This window comes from Notolabrus celidotus, chromosome 11 (assembly GCF_009762535.1).
Source record: "Notolabrus celidotus isolate fNotCel1 chromosome 11, fNotCel1.pri, whole genome shotgun sequence".
NCBI classification, from domain to species: Eukaryota; Metazoa; Chordata; class Actinopteri; order Labriformes; family Labridae; genus Notolabrus; species Notolabrus celidotus.
Window position 1 is genome coordinate 14,186,683 of NC_048282.1, and position 17,837 is coordinate 14,204,519.

At 38.4% G+C, this 17,837-nt stretch overlaps 1 protein-coding gene across 2 annotated transcripts in view; it reads left to right on the plus strand.

The window, feature by feature from the left end:
* Nucleotides 1–17,837, plus strand: part of acot7 (acyl-CoA thioesterase 7) — a 66,805-nt gene that overhangs the window by 32,132 nt on the left and 16,836 nt on the right. For both annotated transcript variants that reach the window (XM_034695383.1, XM_034695385.1), the window contains one exon: nucleotides 7,641–7,757. In XM_034695383.1, the coding sequence (XP_034551274.1) occupies nucleotides 7,641–7,757 (117 nt within the window). The remainder of the gene's footprint in view (nucleotides 1–7,640; nucleotides 7,758–17,837) is intronic.

The window sequence follows — 17,837 nt, forward strand, 5'->3', positions numbered from 1 at the left end:
TCTGATTTCAAAGTGTTTTTTTGAGCATAAACTTTAAAGACATGTTTTGGGGACCTCTTAGACCAATATATATTGATGAAAAAAGCGTGATATGTCACCTTTAATAATGCTGTTACACATCTGGAAGGAAGGAAGGAATCCAACTTCTTTCCATCTTTCACCTCCATCTAACTGCTGCACTTCTCCAATGTTTTCTTTCCCCTTTACTTGGCTCTTGTCTTCTCATTCTAAGTCAGTGCAATGACATTCAGTTTACTCACTCTCAATCACAGCTGGTCATAGGTTTTCATGAAAGCACTTTGGCACAACACATAAAGACAAACGAAATCACTTCAGAATAAATCAAACCTATAAAGGAACCCTTTTGCCTAAACTTACCATGATAAATGTAGACCCACATGGTTACAGTTCCATTAGTGCTGAACATAATACAGGTTTTGGAATATAAGCTGCCATCCATTGCCTGTTCCAGAGGAGACGGTGCTTATTTCAGTAACACAATGCCAAACCACTTTCTGCCCATATTGCAACAGCATGGCTTCAGAAGAGTCCAGTGTGAAACTGGCTGGCCTGCTGTCCTGACTTGTCCTGTTGAAAACATTTGGTACATCATAAAACGAAAAATATGAAAAAAGAAGCCCAAAATTGTTGAGCAGATGAAGCCTTATATCAGGCAGCAATGTGACAACATTTCACTGTCAAAACTCCAGAAACTGGTTACCTTGGTTAACATACATTTACATGATGTTGCTTAAAGAGGTGATGCAACACAATGATGAACTTGCCCCGTCCCAATATTTTTGAAATGTATTGTTGGCCTCAAATTTAAAATGATTACACATTTCACTTAAAACAATAACATGTGTCACTTTCAATATCTAATATGTTGTCTTTGCACTATTTAGATAGCTAATCGTCTAATGGCTCCAAAAAATTATACTAGACTGGAACAACTGTCTCGTTTACGACAGAAAATACTCGCTGAGAACGATCAAATGGTTTTGTGAGCAAATCAAACAGTTTTTTTTCCTCCTTTTTTTGTTCCTTATTTAAAATTTTTAACTATTATCATTATTTTTTTCAGTTTGTGGGGATTAAGAACATTTTTAGCTTTTGAAATTTGAAAGCCAATAATTAATGGACAATTGAAAATGCAATTTTGTTCATATATCCTTAATTATTTGCATCACAAACTAATAGACCAATATACAACAAGGATGATAAAATAGATAAAATAGATAATAACAAATAATAATAATTGTAAAATGATCTTACTGTGAATTAGAGTAATTATTTTTTTTAATAAGGATTTGTAATTTGCTTGGAGTGGATAGTGGCTGTTTAAAGCTGGGGTTGGTAATCAGATTTAGATACACTTTTTGTCATACTGGTTGAAATTATCTTTGTCCTGATGGCAATCAATACATGATGTGTTCCTAAAAAAGAGTGAAAAAAAACTGCTATCCACAGCCGGAGTAAACCTGGGAAAACACCAACCAATCACCGTTTTTTGGCTCCCCAAATTTTAAACCAATCAAATCCCGTCCAGCCGTTCTGCCCTCCTCCTGCGCGTACATATCCCCGGCGTGCACTCCTCCGAGTCCCCGTCTCCTGCCTCTACTTCCCCTGACTCTATTTACTGCCCCTCCTGCTCGTCCTCGGGCCTGTCCCCTCTGACCTGATGAGGTGCTTTGCTCAGGACTGTAGTCCGGATCAGAGTCTAAAACGCTCTCACCAACAAGCAGAATAATTAATGATGTTCAGTAAGTCCTACAGAAAATATATACGTACTGTAGCGTCCGTCCGGACGCTGTAGTGATGACGAGCCGATTCGTGAACACGTTGATCTTTAATAACCGGTCACTGTCGGCTGTGATCACGCCAACCAACAAAACAACAATCAATGTTTGAATGAATGAAGAACTTCTCCTCTTGTCTCTCCTCTCTCCCGCTCACACACTCTACACCTCTCCTGATGCCTTCACTGACCGTCAACACTGTAGGAATTAAGAACATCTACACTGAACACGTTTAACAAACAGTAGAGCTGTTACAGTATTATATGTATTATAACTTTTCTCCTGATATCGTGTCACCGGTACAACTGGATAATGCTAGCATGATAGTTGTGAGTACTAACAGCAGCCATGTTTGTTTGTGTTTTTAACTTTCACTATGATAATGTTTTGGTGAGGACCGGTTTTGAATCAGTCACGATCGTATGGTCGAGAATCAGCGGCGCTCGTGCATGTGAGCGGGGGGGGCGTTGTTTTGGAGGAGCTCTGAGGGAGGAGGGGAGGGGTTAGACGGAGTCATGAGGAAAAGCTACATTCAAATTCATGCTGGTTTACCGAGACTACCAACCCTAGCTTTAAAGCAGACCGAGGTTAATCATGAGTTTATTACAGTGTGAGAAAGCTGTCAAAGTGTACCGATGTTTAATGTCTTCCACCATTACAGCGTTGTACAAAACACAAAGAAGGTTAGGTGCAAACATACGTCACAACAACCTCACACATAATGGGGTAAACTGAGAAAAGGAGAAAATAAATCTTGGATAAATAGAGTATCAGTTAAGGCATACCCAACAATGATGAACCCTAGTGTTGTAATCTTAACAGCCCACTACAATGTGAAAATTGTTAACACTCTCCCTGTACACCTTTCAAAAGAACAAGTTAGCCAGAGTTCATAATTACAATCTCCATGATATTTCATGTTCAGAGGAAGATGCAATAAAAAGACAGAGGAAGAGCCTTTTCCCCACAGCACATTGTATCAAAGCAGTTTGGTATAATGTCACAATGTGCTTTAGCAACACAGTAATCCTCTTAAAACTCAGTGCTAAGCAATCAGGCTGTAGAAAAATCTCAGAATGATGTAACCATTGATGAGAAAAACTAATAGAAAAGAGAAGACGTCAGTTTCTTTATTCAGACCTGAGCAGTTGGAGGCCCTAAGGGTATAGATCCAAAAGTCTTAATATGAAGGAGACTTGAAGTCAGTCATCTGCCTTTGCAGTTTTCAGAACAACCTTGATGGGCATGGATCTCAGAGTTTTTGAGGTAGGTGTAGCCTATGGCCACAAAGTGCTGCATCATGGGTAATTGGGGTGGTGGGTCCTAAATGGGGTTAATATGGTGTTAGCCGATCTCCCCTGTAATTTGTGTTTTTGTGAGGCCCACAAGAAAAAGTCACACTCACCGACTCACTTTCAATTTTGTTGCATTTAGCATAGTTTTGGTTTTGTTCTTGAGGAGCAAATGATCTCTTTTTCTTAGACTAGTTAGGTGTCCAGAATCTTGGTAGTCTTCAATGATCCAAAAGTCTAAAAATGACAATTTGGTCTTTTTTTATCCAAGGCTTTTTTTTTCGGTAGGGGCCGGTCACCTTAAAGATCCTCCTTTAGTCTTCCCTGTAAACCGATGTATCATGTAAAAGTATAAAGTTGCCTATGTAAAAAACAAACTGATACAAAACAGAACTGGCATTCAATGTATTTTAGGTTGATCTTTTGTGCCACCATTTCCTGAATAAGATATCTGTTTTATGCTGCATTTTATTCCTTTTTGCATTTCATCCAGTGTACCTAAATACAATTAATAAAAGAGGCAAGAGTGAATCAATACAGTGAAGAGGTTCTACCCCCAAAGTGAGCCAATTTGTTAAACTGACTTCAATGCCAACTTTCCTTTTCGCTAGCTGTCATTGTTTTGAAAGTCAATACAGCTCATGGATGGGTGATCTGTTGAGAAGCCTCAGGCAAGGGCCACAGTGACACATACATGTGTGCGTGTCTTTCAATTTAATCGAAATGTTTAGATTCAGTTGAGTGTAATTCAACTTTTTCGTTCAATTTCATCATCTTGTCAAGTCATGATCCCTCTCCATTAAGTGTTACATGCTCAGACACGACCACTCCGGGCTTTTGATAGCAGCAGCCTGCTGTGCCTTTTACCCAGGGGAAATTTTCTGTCTTAGGTGAGATCCCATCAATTTTCACAACAGAGTGGAGATTGAGGGAGGGGGGGATGGACAGGATGGGTTTTGGAAAATGTACTTCAACAGGCTTAAATGTGGAAGAGATGTGTTTTCCTGCCAACAAATGCTTAAAGCCAGACATGCTGTTGTCACCATTCTTGCTATAGTCCCATTGGTAGCCCTAATCAGAGAGTGCTTTTAATCCTCTGATCACCTTTATTTAAACCACCACTTTACTATCAAAAGTGTCCTGGTGGAACTGAAAGTACATCTCTGGTATACCTCTGAGAAAGGTCTAAGCTTGAGAGAACACGATGACTTTCCAAACAAACCTCTGGTATGATCAGCAGAATGAAATGGAAGGGATTCTCAGGCCATTTGGGATGGGAGGATGTCAAAGTAATGACATGTTTAATTCTTAATCAAGTCAGTGGGAGCACTCTTACAGTGAATGCTGCATTTGGGAGCAAGCAGCACATTCTGTTTGTACTCCCACACATTTGGCTGTCATAAATAGAGCCACACAGTGCAGATGGTGGGAGCTTTTGGGATACACACCAACCGTCAGCAAGCAGACTTATTGATTTTCTGTAACATGAGAGATACGAAAAGGAAGTCAGAGGAAATGTTTGGGGCAATCGAGGTGTCGAGTGAAGGTCTTAATATCTTTAAATGAGCATGAGTTCAGAAACACACACATTACTCATGCTCTCTCTCTCTCACACACACACACACACACACATACACACACACACACACACACACACACACACACACACACACACACACACACACACACACACACACACACACACACACACCATATACAAGATTAAAAGCGGATGCCACCATGTTCCTCACTTGTCTCATATCCATCCCATCCACTCTATACAAGATGTCCCACTTTTTGAGAGAGACCCACAAACAACTGCTTCCTCCACACATGACACAAGCTGCCAAGGCTGCTTGTGTGGCACAAGCAGACAAATGAAGGTGTGGATTTGAGAATTCCTCTGTGTCTCCTGTGTGAGTTCTACTGCTTCATAAATAATGGGTGTCAAGCCTTGCTGTAATACTCAACTTTGATTCCTGGCTCAAAGTGTTCCCTTGATTTTTAAATCAAAGCTTTAGTGTGGGATTGTCAAAGTGCTATGTTAACTTTTTGATGATGGACTTTTTGATGTGCTTTCACATCTATGAGTGATACTCTACCCAAAATGTGTCTTTTTATGATCAAATGCTCACCTCCTGTAGGTTTGAAAGGTGGCTTTAAAGTCTTTGTAGTTTAATCTGTCATAGAGAAATACTGGGGTTCAGATTTCGGTAAGCTTTCATTGTGGAATATTAACGAAGCATCTTTAAAAACAAAAGAGCATACGGTCATTTGGAAATCTTCAAAACATGCTGCGCCTAACAATCTAAACCTAAACCTTGCTGTAAACAATCAACATGCTTTCCTCAAATGAGGCCGTGGATTTCAAATCTCATGTGCTGAGGCAATGGTTCACCTCAAGCCCTTTCTCTGACTTATCCTGCAGCACAACCAAAGTCTGTGTTGTCACTGTAATCCAAATATGTACGATGCACTTTAAAAAAAAGAAAAAGGCCGGTGATTGAGCGAGAGACTAAGAGATTTGCAAATTAAAGCAACAAAATGACCAATAAGATCATTCCACAACACCTCATCTAAGTGCCGTGTTGTCTGCCTTCTAAAATGAGGGACTGGTTAAGTTTAGGTTGCTAAAAACATTTGATAAGGTAAAAGAAAGGTGAACCTTAGGGGCATACTTGGAATAGTACTTATTTACTTTTTTTTTTGGTGATAAAAGCGCATCCACTATAAATGGTTGATGTAGCACGGAGAAAGAAAAGGTACTGCTGAAGGACCAGCAAGGGAGCATAATTTAGCCCGAGGTGAAAATGTATCTTGTTCTGTTTAAATCAGGAACTCAGTTGATTCTATTTCAAGCTTAAAGTTTCACCTCACTAGCTAGATTTAATGTGATGGTTTATTTTTCTAAAGAGAATGTAAGAGTGCTGTTCTTTTAACGGCAACAGTTTGTAGTTTAAAGCCTGGGGACAGAGTTTTTGATTGGATATGAAACTGACTCAAATAATATCAATAAATAGTTATGATCTAAAAAAAACCCTATAATGTATTATAATGTATTCCTATTCTAATCTTTAATGTCTGTAACCACTGTAGAGGGGTAGGTGTCAGATGAGACTATTTATAGCCCTCTGAATAAACAGCCTTCTATAACTATTTCCACAATGGAAGCAGATGTGATCAATTCTCTGTTAAAAGAAAGTATAACATTGCTGTCAGGCAGGAACCTTGTATATCCATATTTAATCCTTTTTCTTTCCATTGATCAATACTTTTGATCTTCTTTTATGTCTGTCAGTGGGCATTGTAAAATCTAACAGATGAAAGTATAAAAATAAAACTTGTGGTTGAGTCTCATGCAGTATTTCGTTTTTTTTAAACTTCCTGGATAGAAGTGGTTTTGGAGATACAAGGTTTCTGCTTGAGAGTGACAATAATTAAATTTTTGTCAAAAATCCCAACTTACACATGTACATAACAAAATCAACAAAATGTAAGAGGTATCAGTTTTCAGACAGGGGGCGCAAAAATCAACACAAACAGAAAGTCCCTAACAGGAGCTTTAATGACAAATGTGGTTCACTCTTGAACCTGAGTGGCCGACCATTCAAACTCAAGAGACACCTCCTGTCTGGTTCTGACAATTTCAACCTCATCAGACTATCTCATTGTATTTTAGCGTTTTTTTAAACGTATTTCGTTAGATCTGACTTTAAACTAATTTTTTTAGCATTTTTAGCAGTATACTGTAAACTGAGGTTGGAAGTTGACCACAAATAAATGTTATCACAGGATTGAGTTTTGGACAATAACAGAGGAATCTACAAAACTGACACACAAGGTTAACACTTAGAACACAGCACAGGATAAAACTGTATTTATTATGGACAAAAGAGAAATAGAAAAGTAAATGCCAAATACTCTGATAGTGATGAGTCATGTGATAAGCGGGATAATGTACATTGAATAAGCTGTTATAGTGGATGAACCCAATCATGGTGAGACAAGACCCCTCTGCTTCACTCTGTCAGGGTTCCTCTGTGCTCCAATAACTGGCCCACTTTCCATTATTTCTTACATATATCTTTTCTGTATGTTTAGTCTATTTAATAACATTTTGATAACAGATACCATAATGAAATTTTATTGATGGTGAGAGATAAGATGACATCGGATTATCATTAAATCTAAAGCCTTCTCGGGTTGAGTCATAGTTTTTCTTCTGTCAGGCTACTTTTCCAAGGAAATAAAGAAATGGATCAAAATGTTAGAGGCTATGTTGTGTAACTTGAGTAATTAATGTAAAATAGCATTGGGATAAGGTTACACTATTATAACTATTCACTTTTGTTATCCTTTTTCCATAACATTGAGAGACAGTAGTATTGACTGATTCTGCAGTTTGGAGCTGTAATACATCTTACTAAAGTGAAACTATATGTGTGTGTGTATGTGTGTGTGTGTGTGTGTGTGTGTGTGTGTGTGTGTGTGTGTGTGTGTGTGTGTGTGTGTGTGTGTGTGTGTGTGTGTGTGTGTGTGTCTTGAACAGGTGTGACCATGAAGCTGATGGACGAGGTTGCTGGCATTGTGGCAGCACGTCACTGCAACAGCAACATTGTCACCGCCTCTGTGGATGCCATCAACTTCCATCGCAAGATCAAAAAAGGTGAGCAGGACAAAGGGACTCCACTTCTTATTATTAGTATTATGATGCAGGAAGCTATGTCAGTATCCTTCACTGTGCTGCATGTCTTACACTTCTTTCCCTCAACAAACTAATGAACTGCATGCTCTAAAAAGCTCAGCTATGATAATGTGGAAAATGTCAGCAGTCTATAAATTCAGCCTTAGACAGGGCTGTTTTAAACTGGGCTAAAGCCAATGTTAACAGATGTCACACTTTTACTAACCAAGACAAGTTGTGTTTTGTTGGGCTGTCACTTCATCTGGACAAACACATCCTTGTTATGATTTAACTTTTTTCCATTACCAATCTTTGTCCCTGCTACGTGTCCTCACCGTTCCAGAGAAAAATCATTAAGGGCACGTGTTCCACATCGCTTGCCCGTCCGTCAGGTTCAGATTTTATGTGGAAAGTTCTAAGGCTCTTGGCTGAAAAATCATTTGAGGGTTTTGACAACCCCATTTTTCACCATGGTTCTCATAAGGGGAAACAGGTGACTGCTCACAGTGTTGATACCACGGCTTTGTTTTTAAAAAGCACTAAAGGTTTTAATGGCAGTACTTCCTTAGACAAACAGTGAATCTAAAGTGCTCGCCAGGACAGCTGGAGAGCCATACATATCCCCTCACCCACATATATCAGTATATTAGAGGGCCTACGTCACTCATTGGTTTCCAATGAGTGGTTTTGAAGACAAACAATGGCGGATGATGGTGACGATGGTCAGTAATGCTAACTCAGCCTGACCTAGAAACAAGCCAAGTATGTGGAGCTGAGTTGACCTTTTATCCTCCAGGGAAACTGCTACAACCTACCTGTACGGCCTGTCCAGCCGTGGCTCTAATTATTTGAATGTATGTAAATTCCTATTCTCTATATTATCGCAATGGACGCATTATAAAACATTTCACCACTGCACAGTGTGTACGAATAAAAAAACAAGCTATTGACCTGGGCTCGTATGCACTTCCAGCCATAACACAAACGGGACCATGAGTCTTAACGTACCGTTATAGAACGGCCCATTCAGCAGCATTAGCCGCATGCACAACTGCAAATGATTGGCCAATTAACTAATTGCGCCATGAAAGCGAGGCTGGTGCAAAACATCATACAGTGGGGTGCGAAAGTTTGGGCACCCTAAACAAGAATTGTTGTTTTCATCTGTATTTTCTATTTCCTTCAGTGTGGCAGCTTGCTTCTCACACATCTGATAACTGACAGAAATACAGACATTTTCAGCATGAAAACTTATTTGAGTTAAATCAGGATGTACAATAAACTCTGAAACAAAATCAGACCGGTGCAAAAGTTTGGGCACCCGATCCCTTCAGTATCTTCAATACTTAGTAGAACCCCCTTTTGCTGATAGAACTGCCTGTAAACGTTTCTTATAACTCTGGATGAGTCCCTGGATCCTGGCTGGGGGGATTTTTGACCACTCCTCCTTACAAAAGGCCTCCAGCTTTGTGAGATTGGAGGGCCTCCTGGCATAGACAGCACGCTTCAGGTCATACCACAAATTCTCTATTATGTTCAAATCTGGGGATTGTGATGGCCATTGCAGAATGTTGTATTTTCTTTCTTTAAGTAATCCTTTGTCGATTTGGAAGAATGTTTAGGATCATTGTCGTGTTGGAATACCCAACCCTGCCTTAGCCTCAGCTTCTTGACAGAGTCTTGGACATTTGCCTCCAGAATCTGTTGATATTGGGCCGAATCCATGCGACCTTCCACCTTAAGAAGGTTTCCAGTGCCTGTACCGGCCATACAACCCCAAAGCATAACAGACCCTCCTCCAAACTTTACAGTAGGGAGCATGTTCTTCTCCTGGTATGCCGTACTTTCGCACCCCACTGTATGTCCAGGGAACCTCCCGGAAAACCCCTATCCAACAAATTTGAATTGCGCATGCCTACTACGCATAAACAACAATAAACATGGTGAGCGGTACCCGTGTGACTGAGAGAAGATCAAGAAAAAACAATTTTTCAGCAGAAGAAGAAATTAACATTTGATTACAAGAATATAGAATGAACAAACAGCTATTATCAGAAAGTAAATCGTCAAAGATAACACACAAGGAGAAAGGGAAAGTTTGGTCTAAGATCTTGAACCGGGTAAATGCGTGTGGTGTTTCTGAGCGCACAGTAGAAGACCTAGAAAATAAAATAAGCAACATGAAAACGGCTTCGCGCAACAAGCACCTTCACCAACGTGGTTCAGGTGGAGTACAACCTGCTCCCCCATTGAAGGATGAGGACTTGTTAATGGAGTTGTTTGGGAAGGATTCACTTCACAGTATTGCTGGTAGGTTACCTAAGAATTATGTTCTAATTCATTCATGTGAATCATAAGCACGATGTCCTCCATCCTTTAAACAGCCTAACAGGTGCGGTACTCCTGCCGTTAGCACCTGTAATGGTAGGGTCTACCGCCATTAAATATAATGCTTTGCGTTAACCTGGCTCATGCATACCACTAATCGATTTTTTTTTCACAATTAGTACAAACGGCCTGTTTTCATTGCTAATGGCTGGACGTGCATAAGATCCCAGTCTGTAAATATGTTTAAATATGCATTAAATTTCACATTTTTACTTAAGACATATAGAGGATTTCTTCGTTTTTGGAGTCAGCCTCTGAGGAACTGCAGTTTTCTGCACCTCTGCATTGGCTTCATTTTTCAACACTGGATGTTGTTGCTTGAGGCCTAAAAAAGCAGACCAAAATGGATCTGTCACACATACTCTGTACTAGGATTAATGAATTTGTTTTCTGGTATGCGCCAACAGGAAAACTTTGTTTGCAGAACATATAATGAAGAAAACAGCGCTTGGGGAGACTTAGAAGTTATGTTCTCATATGGTCTCTCTGGAGAGGGACTCTGTGCTTTACATTAGTCTAAACTCTGTCTGTGGAACATGTAGCAGAAGAAAATCCCATTCCAAAAAGTTTGTATTGTCTAAGTTGGGCGCAAATTACATACAAAGTTTATTTCCATTCCAACTCAAAAAAATTACAGTTTCAGCCACATCCGTGGTCAGGATTTGTGTGTGTTGGTATCAGACTGAAACATCTGACAACAGTTGGGCTTTAGTTCATGTGAGAGACAAACAACATACTTGCTCAGACTACATGATTATTTGTTTTTACAGTGTGTTCATTAGCTTTCTCGTAATATCTAAACATGTCACCAGGGACTGAAAGCAGTCTTAACCAAGTGGGGTAAAACGGCCCTTCACATTTATGTCTTACAATATTCCTCTACTCTGTGTGTGTGTTGTTTGTGCTTGTGCTGTAAACGATGGAATCCAGACGCTCAGATGTTTTGATTACTACAGGATATGATGTCAACAATGAAAAAGCTACATCTCTCCCCACTGTTGACTTATGAGGTGGAAAGATCTTTTTGATATTTCAAAGCTCAGCACGACTGTGACAGGTCAGCTTCAAGCCAACTGCCTGAGCTGTGTGTTTGTGTTTTCAAATAAACAAGACTTTACTCAAGCAGGATAAAGTCGGTCCAAAAGGAGTCCTGAGTTAGAGTGGGTGGCTAAGAGGGATGTGAGGGAGGTGGGGCCACTTTAAACATTTAAAACATACCTTAGGTATGCAGTGAACCTGAAAACAAATCAGCACAGATTGACTGAAAACCATGTCCTAATGTTTCAGTTGCTTTTGGTCATTCCATTTGCTCCTTCCATGCAGGCATCAGTAGGTTTTCTAATGTGCTCCTGAACAACTTGAGGTGTTCTTGGGACAACAATGGTCAAAGATCCAAACAGAGTCCTGCCCGTGACTCTGGGTTTGTAGGATTGACCTAAATTTAATCAGAAACCTGTTTCCTGTTTTAACAACCAGCTACATTCACATGATATGAAATAATTTAAAGAATTTAAAGCCAAAAATTAAAAAATATCTAAACCAACTGTTTCAATGAGAGGCTTTGATTGAAGCACAGACATCATGCTTCCAAATTCCAAGTGTTGCACCAATGTTCAACATTCAACAAGTCAATGGTGAAGCCAGCAAAGAACAGAAGTTATGAGTGAGTCCTTAGAGAAAAAAGACAAAACCTAGCAAATGTTTTTATCTTATTTATTTTAAAAAGTTATCTCATTAATAAGCGTCATATTAGCCACATTCACCTGACAAGTCCAGATAACCAACTTCAAAATATTAAAACCAAAAACACTTGTGTGTTGTGAATGCATCCACTATTAGCAGATATTTTTACTCATTACAGGCAAATCAGGTCTTATTTTTTCTAGTTATATATTGAAATAAGACTTTTATCCAGACTTATCAGGTGAATGTGGCTTTTATTAACTTAGATGAGTCATTTTTACTAGAAGTAAGACAACAACACTTGCTTGATTTTCCGTGTGCAGTGTTTATGTCAGAGTTAGTCACATTACTTCACTGAAGTGCACAAACTTTTTTAAGGTAGAATTTTGTCACATGGACGACATTGTCACCTCTGCCTCCGTCATTTCAATAAAGTGGTAAATGGACTTGCTTTTCTAGACTTTCTGACCACTCAAAGCGCTTTTAAACTACACCTCACATTCACCCATTCACACAACATTCACTCACTGATGGTCAAAGCTGCTATAGTGAAGGACCATCAGTATTAGCTAATATCATTCATACACATTCAAACACCGCTGAACAACAGCAAGACTAATTTGGGGTTCAGCGTCTTGCCCACGGACACTTTGGAATGTGACTGCAGGAGCTGATCGAACCGCCAACCTTCCGTATGAGAGACCACTTACTCCACCACTGATCCACAGCTGCCCCAAAATACAAATATTACAATCTTTATAAAGAAAGAAAACAACAAAATACATCTAAATGAATTATTCAGTCTGCCCCACGGTAACTTAAGAAGCCTTAGCACTCTTTTCATTCTTAATCTAGTCTTGAGGTGAAAAAGTAGACACAGTGGGTTCATGGACAGAAAAATAAATTGTTGTTAAGATAAGTCAGAACTTCTGAAACGTTACACAGACAGAGGTCTGTCTCTGCACAGGGCTCATGGGGAGGATGTTCAGATGATTTGTTTCTGAGTTTTTTGGAGGTCCCACTGTGTCTAGCCTGAACAGTCCACTTCACTAATTGCACATATTTTGAGTCTTGTGGGATTCGTCAGCAGAAGGGCTGTTTGACAATTTAAACAAATATCATCAGAGGAAAGAGCACAGAATGAAAATCAAATGTTTTCTTTGCCTTGTTAGAAGTCGACAAAGAGTCCAGATGTTTACTAAGTAAAATAATCTCTTTTTTGTCGTGCTGCAGAAAAATATGCCTTTAAAAAAACGTGGATTAATTTTGTTTTATAATACCGATGCCTTCAAATTGTTTAACAGTGAACTGTGATGGTGATGAATAATAGCGCATAATGTATCATCAATGCAAAAGCAGAGCAAACCTAAAGTAATTTAAGAAGAAACATCCTAATTGAACACATCACAGTAATACATGCAGTAATACTTGGTTAATGAAGACATGGATAATAGAGGGATGGATGACAGGTATTAAAGGATACATTTTAAAAATTAGTAGCATTTGCTATTTACAGGGAATGCAATAAAAAGTATTTGAAAATACTTTATCTAAGATTTAACAGACCAGTTAAATAATATATAATGCGTTATTTAGCTTCTTATCACTCCATAAAGTGTCTTACACTTCCATGAGCACAAACACTACTTTGTTTTGCTGTTAAGGTTTTAGTATTTGTCTCCTTTAGTATATGATTATCTTGTCTGCAACATGTTTGGCATGTTGTCAGATCAAATGCATGCCCCTGTATTGTTGTGATGTTGAATTAACTCATGCCTGGTTAGAGCTGGGGAGCTACACTGAGCCGTCAAACATTAGAAAATGGCTACATTCATGTCATAGCTTGTGAGTCACTTGTTCATTAGTGTCTTTTCTTGTTCTTCGCCTACACAGTGAAGTGTTCTTGTTTCCCCTCCTTACCACAGACTTTGTGTAAGGCAAGTGCAATGTCTTACTCAACAACATTTTGTGTTATTATGGCACTGAACAAATATCAGTGATGTGTTGGCCATAAAGTACTGCTGCAGTGTTTGGTCAGTGATCTTCTTAACCATCTACAACAGCAATGTGCTCAGAGGTACATGATTTGGAAGAAAGGCATATAAACAGGAAGAAAAGGAGATTTATAGTAATAGCAGTACGCTGAGGTACTTTGGAGTCATTGCTGTGGTACAGTGGAGTAAAAGATCATTATGTGTCCTGAATATGAGGCATTTTCTGTGCAACAAAAGAATTGTGTTACTTCAGAAGTACTACTTTACCTTATTTTGCTTTGTTTCACTGCGTTTGTAGCCTGTTTCAGCCTCTTGATAATGCAAAAAATGTAATCTCCAGGAATAGAAAGAGCATCAGAAAAACCTTAACTCTGCTCATGCTTGCAGGCTTCAGGCTGTAGCTTCAAAAGCACATCTTAAAGGTATTAAATTCTCAGTTTAGTGCGCCCAACAAGAAGCCTTGGCGTGGACCCTCTTCACAGCTGATGAGCTTTATCAAATGTCTCCACAGAGATGAGACTTGTCTGACCTTCAGTACTGTAGTCGCAGACCTACTTCCTGTATTCATCAAATATTAACCATGAAGGGTTTTTTTTTTCAAATCACTAGATCTCATCAGAGCTCTTTGTTTTGTTTAATGTCATTCAACAGAGCATGCCCCAGTAAGCTTAATATCTCTGGTTTACCTGAATGCTATTGGTGGTAACATGCAAAAGAAAAAACAACAACATACACATTCAATGGGTGTTGAGTTACATCACAGTCAGAACACTTAATCACACAGTGGGATTTATAATCACGATTATGTCATGTAAGATCTCTGATGAGGGTGACATAATGTCGTAACATCCATCTGATAGAAGGAGAAGATTCCCAGCCTTCAGTTAAGTTTTACAGTTTAATACCTTTGTGCAGTTTAAACTGTGACTGAAATTGTTTAACAACAGCTTTACAGTCATCTATCTTTGAAAATTGCATTCCATGGAGAAAAAGTTACACTTCAGATCTGCAGAAGTGTCTTAAAGCTAGGGTTGGTAGATGGAAAACGTAGTGAAAGTTAAAAACACAAACAAACATGAAATGTACGTGCAGGAGGCGGGCAGAACGGCAGGACAGGATTTGATTGGTTTCATAATTTGGCTCCTGATGGCAGGGATTGTTTGTGTGTTTCATGCATTAAAAGTAAGTATATAAATGATGAGTTGTGTTGCTGATGGCTTTATTTGCTTTTGTAGCACATAAATAGGCATCAGTATTAATTTCAGTCTTTTTCATACTCAGCTGAAAATTCCTCACTGGAGCTTTAATATAATGTTAAGCAATAAGATTCCAATTGATACAAAGTTATGTAAATGTCCACTAATTATATGTGTCTTTTGAATAACTTAAAGTATTTCTTAAATTTAATCTTACAAGATACATTTTAATAATGAGACAAAAAGAAAAAAAAATGGAAATTAAGATAAATTTGATTAAAAACAGAACACAGAAAAATGCTCAACAAACCAATCAACTAACAAATGTAGACCGGATTAGTTCATCTTTTTCATGTTTTGTCGTAGTACGTTATTTAATGCTTCTTGTCTTTTCCTTCTGTGGGATTGTTAAGTGTGTTTCTTTGTTTAGAAAATACCAAGAAATACTGTTTTCCGCTTTATGACCAGAGGAATATATTAGAAGTATGACTGTCTAAAGTCTTCAGGGGTCTTTCCTAGTGCTGAAGGTTCTATTTTCAGGGACATGTCCGAAACTTAATAAAACGGAGCCTTACAACCAACAACAACCTAAACCAAAAAAAACATTTACAGATTACAGTCAACATTTTATCCAGAAACTCCTCACAGGAGATCAATTTAACCAAAGAAATATTTACCTTATGTGTTGTGAATACCTGTAGCTCTCTTAAAGTTGCACTCAACCTTTCCAACAAGACCAAATAATTAAAAAAGTTGGTTAAATATCTTCAAAACATGTTACAAAATCTAGAAGGGTTGTGGTCACTAAAAAAACAAATGATCTAATACTTATAGATTTGCACAGTGTTCTTTTATAAAGTCTTGTTTTTTTTATTTTTGATGAACACATTTTATTATTATTATTATTATTATTATTATTATTATTATTATTATTATTATTATTATTATTATTATTATTATTATTATTGTTGTTGTTGTTGTTGTTGTTAGTTATTGTTATTGTTATTGTTATTATTATTAGTATTTGGTGACTTTGGTGGTTTCATAAGATCTCAGTCACATACTTAAAATGTGTCTCAGACGTAGAGCACCCTCTACCCTCATCTCTATGGCAACAGCAGTAATAACACAGTACCAGCACATCAAAGAGAATAAAGAAACACATCAGAAATGCCTGATTCTATTAGTTGACTGTTTTCTCCCCACCTCTCTGCATTGACTAAAGAATAAGAGCACACATTTTGATGACTCAGATGCATTAGATGACTTAACCACGGCTCAGGTTGAATTCAAAAGCAGGAGAACTGTATGAAATGTTCTGCTACAGAGGACCGACATGTCCTCATTAATACACAATTATGAATGTTAAAAAGGGGTTTTAGGTAAACGCAATTTAACGTCTTTACATTCTCAGTTGTTCTGGCTGACTTCATTTCTACTTTTTATAAATCTAAAAAAAACATGCAGCTGGGTCGATTGGTTGGCTGTAGATTTTCAATTCTTACAGCCAGAGATCATCAGCATGCCTCGCTCTGCGGACTCTCTCAGTGGAACTGACTTCAACAAGTTCATGATGCAACCATGTGAAGTAGATTGCAAGAGCAGATCCAGAGGTGTCCCAGGCTGAATGAATCTCTGTACCAGCTTGTGTAAGGTTCAGCCCATAGCCAGTTATATGTAATAGAAGCTCTTTAGTAGCCCTGCATGGTATGAGAAAAACATGTTATGTGATTACATTGTTCAAGATTGCGATAATAATATGAGATGGGATAAATAAATTGCATTTAAAGATTGTATATTAGCTAAAACTCACAATTACTTAAGTTGGTTTGCTTGTGTTTGCAACATGTTTCTCCTGAATCCCCCAAAAAAACAGAGCATTGTTTTTTCCACCTTTAAACTGGGACTAGTTTGCCTGTATGCAGGGTTCCCAAGCATCCTGGAAAACCTGGAAAACCTGGAGTTTTCCAGTACTGGAAAACACCTGGAAAATGGGAGAAAAAGTAAAATATCCTGGAAAATCACATATAGGCCTTGAAAATTATTCCAACATGGCTGTGTGCGACCTGACCCTATTAAAAAAACACATCCCCATTCATTGAAAGTTGAGTGCATGCTGTGCTGGAAAAGACAGCGACACTGCGCAACTGTTTTCACATTTTTTTCTCCTTCACTTCATAATCATGCATTCACAGAAAACGGGGGTATATTGTTTATGTTTTATGGTACATTAACCTTGTGGAGTGCTCTTTTGATTCAAAGAGTCTTATATTTAAGTTATAGTGTGACCAGCGGAGTTGGGCAGAGAGCTTGGGGGTCTGTGCCTCACAACTTTCTCTGCAGGCTGAGAGCTCAATTACCGTACTCTAGCTCAGTTGTTCTCAAAGTGGGGTCCTGGGACCCCTGGGGGTCCGCGAACCATAGTGGGGGGGGTCTGTGAAATAATTTGAATTCATTTCTAATAAATACACAATATACACCATTGTTATGATACCATTTGGTGGCTCAAGGGATATGTGAGTCTTGCTACTGTTAATTTTCTGAAAGCGTTTAAGATCAATTACTTGAAAAGTATAAATGCTGTCATGTTGAGTCCACAAGCAATGAAATGACCCTCTGTTTTAAAGTATACAAGTGGTATTTACTTGATTCAAATTGAAGGGTTATCTGTTTATCACTATGGTACAGGTCTGAAGTATTTACATTGATACGTTTTACAATACAAATAGTTCCAAGGGAAACTAAGAGTGCAAATAGTAGTCAGCATCTGCTTTAGTGATGGGAAGTTCAGCTCTTTTCAG